Genomic DNA, 9,035 nt, shown 5'->3' on the forward strand with positions numbered 1-9,035 from the left:
AGCGCGCGGCGCCGCGGTGCAGTGTGGGTGGGCGGGGCGCGGCGCTGCCGGGGCGCCGATTGGCGCGGCGGGGCGGAGGGGGCGGGGCGATGTCAGCCCCGCCCCCCCGGGGCTCCCCGCCGCTCGGTGCGTGCGTGCGCGGGGGCTCCGCGCTCCGAGGCGGTGCCGCTATGGGGCCGCGGCTGCTCCTGGTGCCGCTGGGATGTCTCGCACTGCTGCTGCTGCCGCCGCCCGGCGCCGCCGAGTTCAGCCCCTCCCTGGACAGCGACTTCACGTTCACGCTGCCCGCCGGCCGCAAGGAGTGCTTCTACCAGCCCATGCGCAAGGAGGCCTCGCTGGAGCTCGAGTACCAGGTCGGGCAGGGCGGGAGGGGGCGTCTCCCCGCGGGGCGTCCCGAGGGGAGCTCGGGTCCCGCACCCCGCCCTGGCGGCGGCCTTGCCGTCCCTGGGCCGTCTGCCCGTCCCCTTGTACAGCGGCTCCGTCCTGCCTTCCTGAGGCCGCAGCTCGGCCCTGAGGGGCAGCGCTGCCGAGGGCCGCGGTGCCCTCTCCTGAGAGAGCTCAGCCCTGCCCGGGACCTTGCCGGCCTCGGCAGCGCCCGCAAAGCCACGTTGGAATTGTACACTGTTACAAGTTCTGCCTTCGGGAGTTAAAAATTCACTTACCGGCCTTTTCAATTATTCTAATTAAATTAGAATAATTCAGTTCTTTTGGTGGTTTGGGGGGAGTTTTTGTTTCTACTTTAAAAGAGCATAAGTCGCCATCCTTTAAAAGGGCAGGATGTAGAAAGTTCACGGTTGTGACCTTGTGTTTTAGCTCTAAAGCATAAGGAACCTTGTGCTGATGCACAGAGCCCGTACTTGCCTATCTTTGTGCTGATATTAAACACCCTTCTTCTCAATGATGAAAGTTTTACAGGAGCAGCCCAATTTAACAGTCTATCATTAAGATTTTTATGTCCTTTTTGAGAAAACTCGAGTTTCCCAGTGATGCCTGGGATAGATCTCGATCTCAGACTGTTTTTCCTCCTTAAAACAAAACCTTTTTTTCAGTAAAATAGGTACAGTGAGGGAAGCTGCACTGAATATTCTCCCACCCTATTACTGTGCCTCGAAGTGGGCCAGGATGTCTCTCTTCCCCTCCATCTATTTCCCCTCTGTTTCCCAACTGAAAGAGAAAGCTGAAATTTGTGGGTTTTTTCTAATTTCTAATACTGTTACATGCAGAACTGAACAAGAATAAAAGAGAGATGTTCAAGCTTTGTTTAAGGCCCTGTCTAAGCCAAACAGAAGTTTATTTTTCACAGAGTAGGATGTTAGTGTGATCATAGGCTAAATAAAGACATTATTTTAGAAAGGACTAATGTGTATAACATTATATGCATAACTTATTTCTACTCAGGCATAAATTTCTTAGCACTACTGTTAACAGTAATGATTCATCCTTTTATTTGAATGTGTAGAAAAGGATCTCTGTGTATTACTGCAAATAGATTTATTTTGTACTTAATTTTAGTGGTTAAAGCATAGGAATATTTAACATACAATGCAGGTCATTCTCCAAAGACAGAAAGTAAACACTATTCTAATAAAAAGGTTCTTTTCTAGGTGTTCAGACAAGAGCATAGCCCTGAAAATATGTCACTGTGTATGCTTTTTAATTTCATCAGCTGTTATCCAATAATTTTCTTTGTCCTTTATCTTTTTTGTTTTGTTTTGGTAAGACTTCAGTGTCAATTTGAGTCAGTGTAAACTTTGCCCTCCTTTTCAGCAGGAGCAGACAACTATATTCCAAAAGTTCACTGGAAAACAAGCAAACCAGAAATTCCCCCTTAAGTAATGTCATAAAAATGATCCCTCTCCACCCCCTTATGCAGTCCCTACCTTCTCTATAAAGAAGTTCAACATGATAGGTGTGGTGATGCAACTGTAGCTGTGTTACACAGTTAAAGCAGCACAGCTTTGTAATGGTGTAGACACTCCCTGAGCACTTAGGAAGCTAAATGCCTTCAATTCCTCCCACCTTTAGGAAAAGAGAATGTCCTGGCAGAATTCCGACCTCAAATGTGCATCAAATTGTGAGAAGGTCTTGTGGTACAGCTTTGATTGGCCTAAGAGCTTTGATCTTGTGTTCAATACTGTTAATTCACCCAATAAAGAGGTGACACCATGTAGCCTACAAGTGATTTGTTGGAACATCTCTACCACTGAAGTGGGAGTAGTGCAGGTACTTACCAATCAAAGATAGCCACTATAGAAATACCAGATTTAGCCATCTGTTGCTGGTATTTTTACAGGTTGTCTAACCCTTCCTCCTGATAAAACTTAAAAGTTTTTATTAATCAGGGAATGGTTCAATATAAGCCCAGCCTGGCAGGTTTAGATTACATTTAGTTTATGAAATTGCTCAAATACTTCTAGGTTGAGCCATTTTTTAATCTGTTTCTAGTTAATTTGGTGTCAGCTCATCCAGACAGATTAATCTTTCAGATTCTTTCTGTTCCCTTACCTAAAAAAACATTTGGTTTCTCTAAAAATGTTGCTATCAGCAATGCAAACAGGAATTCCATTGGACAGAGATTGGTTATTTTTGTTTGTTCCACAGGTTCTAGATGGAGCAGGATTAGATGTTGATTTTCATCTGCTGTCCCCAAAAGGTGAAACTCTAGTTTTTGATGAAAGAAAATCAGATGGAGTTCACACGTAAGTTTAAAATCTTCAAACTCAGAAGTGTTAAATAAAGAACTTTTCTGGTTTCTTTAGCAAATATAACTAAAATCAAGGTTGAGTACTTTTTATTCCTTACTATTACAAAAGACTTTATAATAGGACAGTTTGAGAATACCAGTTTTCTTTTTATAAATACTGAATGCTTTTTACATTAATTGTACCATAAAGTGAAGGGTATTTTTGTTTAAATGACAGCTGTTAATGTTCAGCAGATAAAAATAATTATTATGGAGCTGAAAAAGGTCTCCATATCTAATATCAAAAGATCATGCGAGTCATACAAATAAGAAGCTAAAATCCCCTATTTTTCCAGGACTTTCATCAAAATATGTAATATTTGCTGTAATTTTACTATACAGCATAAGAATTCCACTTATTCTTTATTTTGTTGTAATGATTAGCAATGATTCAAAATCCCCAAAAATTAATGAAAGCAAGCTGCTGTCTTCATCATTCTGAACCTTTAGGAGTTAGTGGGATTGTTTTGCTGCAACTGTGTAATGTGTAAGGTGTCTTTAGAGTTCTTATTTTTATTTAGAAGACAATTTGGTTATTCTTAAGTGCACAGTTGTCAGTCTTAAAGGGGAAGGTATGCTTGCAAAAACTGATTTTTTGAGTACCAGCACAGAAAGTTTAGTTAATCATGCTTTGCTTATATACACAGGGTGGAAACAGAAGATGGGGATTACATGTTCTGCTTTGACAACACATTCAGTACCATTTCTGAAAAGGTTATTTTCTTTGAATTGATCCTGGACAATATGGGAGAAGATGGTCAAGATGATGAAGATTGGAAGAAGTATGTTACAGGCACAGATCTCCTAGACATGAAACTGGAAGATATTCTGGTTAGTATTTGATCTTCAATTCTATTCATTGTAAGAGCTTTTGGAAAAAATCTCAACATCGTGTAGCCATTCTGCTTTCGTCTGTTGTACCATACTGGAATGTATTCCAGTTCCATATATTGCTTTTACTAATACAGGAAGCCTAGCACCATGGATCTCTTGTTTACAGACAGAAACTTGAAGATCTCTTCAGAATAAGCCCTTCATCAGCAAGAAGAAACTGCCTAGCTTTCAGTCACTTGGTTTCCAATTCAGCTTCCTTTCTTCCTACTGCTAAAATGGGACATTTTTCCCTAGCAGCAATTAAATGAATGCTTTAAGCATTAAAGTATTATTTAGTGCCAATGATGTAGTTGGAATTACTGCATAATTTTTATCAATGTTTAAAGATAAAGTACTGTGTTAGCCTCTTCATCACATCTTTGCAGAAGTACAGATATCTGTTGCTATCTTCAGTAAATTAGATACTACTATAGTAAGTTTTATGCCCCCAAATTTTATTATATCTTTTCAAACTAATAAACAGAATATGAGTTAATCTGCATAAACTACAGGTTCATATTTGTAGACATTGTTTGAGTGGTTATGTTTTCTTAAACTGTATGCTGAGCCTGTTTGGTATAGGACTCAGGCTATTGCTGAATCAAAGCTCTTACTCTCTTTATGATCATTAAATATTGAGATTAATCTAGAAGCAAAGGATTGCTTGGTGCTCCAGTACCACTGTTATTAATGCTTGGTAGGATGCCATGAGCTGCTGTTTATTTGGTCATAGCTAAAGACAATAGGTATCTTAAAAAAACGACCCAAAACCCCAACATATGCTGCACACACTTACTGAATACATCATGTAGAAAAATAAAGTGCATTATTTATTGCCATAAACACAATGCAGATTTTTAAATAACAAAACAATGTTTAAAATATTTTATAAGTGTATGATACACTTTTAAATAATAATAAAACCAAATACAGACTCAGAAAATCTGACCAGATCTTTAAAATTGGCATTCAAGACACTTAGAAAAAAGAAAAATTTGTATGTGAAGTTGGGAAGAAAATCCCACTCACACTAATCACAAAAAATACTTGAATGGATTTGATAGATGCTTGCTTACATACTGGTGTATCTTCCAAAAGAAAAAGAAATGCAGAAGTTACCTTTGAGAGCCTTGAAAATCTTACAACATAGGTAATTTTTGTAAAGTTAAGATTAGTATTTGATCCTATTGATTACTTTCCCTGTAAGATCTATGAGGACCAACATAAGCACTTAGTAGTTTAATTCCTTAATGAGAGCATATTTTCTGGCAAAAATAGAGAATTGTATCTTACATTTAAAGCTCTTGTGTGGTGTTCATTTTCCTTATTGTGTAACAATGAACTTTATCATCATAAAATTATTTGGCTCCCCAGAATAGCTATTTTGAAATATTTTTGTTCAATACAAAACAGAAAAAATGTTACTACTGGGTTTAACCTTATGGTTTTGGGTTGCTTTTTTTAAAAATTATTAGCCTCCTCTTACTGCAATTGTTACTCTTCTCACTAAAAGTTACTTCAGGATCCATAATTATATCAAGAACATAATTCAGCACTTCATGAGGCCAGCTTTTATGTTGTATCTATTGTGTGGTGGATGGAACTTCAACAGATCATAGGACCAGATGTTTACTTAGTAAGTGCAGAATAAGGGTGCAAATCTTGAGCTGCTGTGGTCGTGGCTGGAGTGTTCATGTACTTTGCTCTAGTTCCAGAGTCACACTCTGTCCTTTCTAGGACCTCCAGTTCTAGAAAGTTCAAGATTTATTGTCAAAATTCTGCTTTTGTATCTGGGCTGAAGCAGCAGTTTATAGCCACTACAGTGGAAACACCAGAAGCAGAGAGGAATGTAACATTATTTTACTTTTCTTTTGCTACAGATATAGCCCTGATGGTAGTTTCCATTAAATAACTCCTTAATTTTATTATGCAGCAGAAAAAAACTCTGCATTTGCTTGCCACTACATAATTTATTCTGGGAGTAATTCTGTCCAAATAGGTTTGATTCCAAATAGGCTCTTACCTCCCTACCTATAAAGAGAAAAAACAAAATTACTACAAAAAACTAATGCCACATTAAGTATTTTTAGATGATACACAGACTAGACAAATTAATAAAAACTCTCATGATGTGTATATTTTAAAATGAATTTAACTCACTTGTCAAGAAATTAAATTACAGGTGGTAATACAATGTTAATAATTTTGTATGTCCTGCGAGCTATATACTTAATTCAGGTGGGGTTTTTTTCTAAAAATACTCTTTTGTTACTTACCAGGAATCCATCAACAGTGTCAAAGCCAGATTGAGCAAAAGTGTCCAGATTCAGACCCTGCTCAGAGCATTTGAGGCTCGTGACCGAAACATACAAGAAAGCAACTTTGACAGAGTGAATTTCTGGTCCATGGTCAACTTGGGAGTAATGGTGGTGGTATCAGCTGTTCAGGTTTACATGTTGAAAAGTCTCTTTGAAGATAAGAGGAAAAGTAGAACTTAATATTCATTAATGTTCATATTACGATCATAACAATATAACAGGTACGGGGGAGAAGGGGAGCAATAAACTACAGTAAAGGAAATAAAGAACTTCCAGATTCTTTTGAACAGACAGTAAAAATCAGGTTTTCGATTCATGTTGGGCTTTTTGGATGTAACAGTGCTGGTCTTGTTTGGGGGTTTTCTGTTGTTTTTTGTGGTGGTTTGTTGTTTGGGATTTTTTTAAACACGAACATGATGCCTCCTCGCAAGCTCTCCCGTTTTTCCAAATGCTACTAACTATTTTTTTGTATTTGTAGGATTTGTTAATGATTGTTAATGCCTATTTTATGCATAGCATACTCGGTGCATATGCAAAGTAATGTTAATATAACTGTAATTTTCTTCATTTTCACAAAAAAGTTTAAGTAGTAACTTAGACATTGGTTTAGTTGCTGTTAAATACTGAATGAATTTACATGTGCCTAAGTTTACAGGATTGGTAGTTAGTGTCATTTTTCTTCAAAGTTACATGTTTTTTAAAATCCTCAGTTTTTGTTCTTTGGCATCATGGAGAAACACTGGGCTAACTATGTAAGAACATGAGATCTCCTTTTATAACAGATGACTAATATCAGCACTTTAAAAAAAGCACCATCAATGTGAAATTGAGGCAGTCTTGAAAAACAATTGGAAAAACTAGGTATAATTTCTGTTCATAAATCCTCCTGTCCTGTAGTTGTACAATCCTATTTTCCTTTTTGGCTGTTACATGAGACAAGTGACTATGTTGTATACAGACACACTTTGAAGTATGACTTGCAAATTCGTAGTTACTGTAACCTCATGTAATAGATAATTTTTTAAAAAGTAATTTCTCTTTTTTTTCCCCTTTATTAAAGGTAGGGGCTGTCATTGTTTGCCAAAACAAACACTGATTGTTGTAGTTTCAAAATTTCTCTTACTATCCATTTCATTTTTTTTACAACTATGACTAATCAACAGTCAGGTAACTTACATAGGCATGTAAAACCAAAGCTGTTCACCTAAACTTTCCCTTTTTGTTCACCCTCACAAATCTTTCAGCTATGTAAGTATATACTTCATATAACCCATGTTTCTGTACCTAGCTGTTCATCTGAATAAGGCAGAAATCACAGGAGCTGTAAGTACAGGCTTCAAGTTTTATGATCAGCTGAATATGTAGTATCACTAAGGCAAAGCTAATACCAAATCAGAAATGTATAATATCTGGATTAAGTGGCTTTTAACAGTGTAGTGAGGGCATAGTTTTTGCCGAAACCCCTGGTGCGTGAGAATTAACTTTTTTTTTTCAGTAGTTTCAAGTTAGTAATTTCTACAATGTGCCAAGTCATTGGAATTTCTTGTATAAATATGTTAACTACATTTCATCGTAAGAGTTTTTAAAAAACTTTATTAAAAACACTTTTTAAAAAAGTGTTTTAAAAAAAGTGTATGTAGTAGTGTTGTGCCTGTTGTGAGGTCATCTGTATGAATGGCAGAGTTGCAACTTTGAGACTTTCTGTGATTAAATATTGTTTTATGAATAAAAACAGGGTCAATAGCTGCATTGAAGAAATACATTGTGCAAATGAAACAGATGCTAGCAAGGGCTACAGAATATAGAAACAGCACTTCAGCTTCAACTTCAGACAAGAGGACCTAGCAATAATATTTCTAAATAGTTTTTATAAGCAAAATTATTATTATCATTATTATTATTATTACAGAACTTGTTATAGAGGGCTCCAAAGGCTGTTGAGCCACTTCAACTTTCTGCAGAGCTACGTCCAAAATAAGACTACCCCTTTACGGTTTTGTGTATCTTAATTCTAACATGATGCTTTCTAGTCTAAACTGCCTGGAAGTAGAAAGCTTACTTCTGTGACAAGAAGAAAGTCTAGGAAAAATAATTCTTTCAGTTAGAGTAGCAAATAATGTTTTCTTTCCCTCTCCCAGTAGCATTGTACTATGTTATATTCTTACATCACCACGTGTGATGCTCTAAATCATCTGCAAAATGCTGACCTAGCTCTGGGAAGCTGTGACTGACATCTACCTCTGCTCTCCAAGCTACTAGAGTCAAGATTTCACCTTACAACTCGAACAGATAAGCTCTGCCAAGTTTTCCAAGGGCACCTTAAGAGATTGGGTTCCCCAGCTGCTCTGCTGTGCCTCTCTCTAGTTACATCAGTGGCAAAGGCATTTGGTGTCCCAGTTTAACCTGCTCCTGGATGCAGCCAGCTCTGATCAAAGACACAGGACTGCTGCAGTTCAGTGTTTCCTATCACAAACAGCCATCAGTGGGAGAAGGAAAATGCAACAATCGGCAGCAGAGTTCATCTGGAAGAAATTATTGATTTGCAACTAAGAGCTCTGACCGTATTTGCTCTTCACTCAAGGTCCACTATAGAAAATGGAAGAGGAAATAACTAGAAAGGTTCATTGACTTTGGCAGCTGGAATATGTTTATGATGGGTGAAGGATTTGGCATTCAAAGTTGCAGTTAAGTAACACTGTACATGGATTTTGAAGAGTAGATTGCTTTTGACTGTATAAAATTTACAAAGGAGAATATAAATTACATTTTTTTTCTTAATGGACTTTTTATTCAGAATTAAATGTTTTAAGACTTGCAAATGTTGAATAATTATGCAAAACTGAGATTTTCAATAAATCAAGTTTAAACCTGTGCTCGTGTTGTTTTGTCATGAAGGAAGAATGCAGTGAATACGTATGGATGCTAAGCTAACAGGAAATTCAGTTTTAGTAATGCAGCTTTTTCATTTCTTCCTCATGCAGTGTTCAAATTCTGTTCTTATTCATTGTAAATATCAACTTTATCAGTGCAAGTAATTTCAGATTTACACAGGCATCAGATCAGAAAGATACCAACCTCTGGTTTTTCTAAAAGAAAGTATC

The 9,035-nt window shown here is 37.5% G+C and overlaps 1 protein-coding gene across 1 annotated transcript; it reads left to right on the forward strand.

Moving 5' to 3' along the window:
* The first annotated feature begins 90 nt into the window (after positions 1 to 90).
* On the forward strand, positions 91 to 8,806 carry TMED5 (transmembrane p24 trafficking protein 5). Its single transcript, XM_015636427.3, has 4 exons — positions 91 to 353; positions 2,602 to 2,699; positions 3,391 to 3,574; positions 5,896 to 8,806. Exons 1-4 carry the CDS (start codon positions 171 to 173, stop codon positions 6,112 to 6,114), a joined length of 684 nt encoding a protein of 227 aa, XP_015491913.1. The 5' UTR covers positions 91 to 170; the 3' UTR covers positions 6,115 to 8,806.
* The last annotated feature ends 229 nt before the right edge of the window (positions 8,807 to 9,035 follow it).

The sequence above is a fragment of the Parus major genome, chromosome 8, assembly GCF_001522545.3.
Source record: "Parus major isolate Abel chromosome 8, Parus_major1.1, whole genome shotgun sequence".
In the NCBI taxonomy this organism is placed as follows: domain Eukaryota; kingdom Metazoa; phylum Chordata; class Aves; order Passeriformes; family Paridae; genus Parus; species Parus major.

What these genes read in the sequence shown, in the direction of transcription:
- TMED5 (XM_015636427.3), top strand. Translation starts at nt 171, where the DNA reads ATGGGGCCGCGGCTGCTCCTGGTGCCGCTGGGATGTCTCGCACTGCTG. An exon ending in CGCTGGAGCTCGAGTACCAG is followed by an intron (nt 354 to 2,601) that starts GTCGGGCAGGGC and finishes TTTGTTCCACAG; the next exon opens with GTTCTAGATGGAGCAGGATT. An exon ending in TGAAACTGGAAGATATTCTG is followed by an intron (nt 3,575 to 5,895) that starts GTTAGTATTTGA and finishes GTTACTTACCAG; the next exon opens with GAATCCATCAACAGTGTCAA.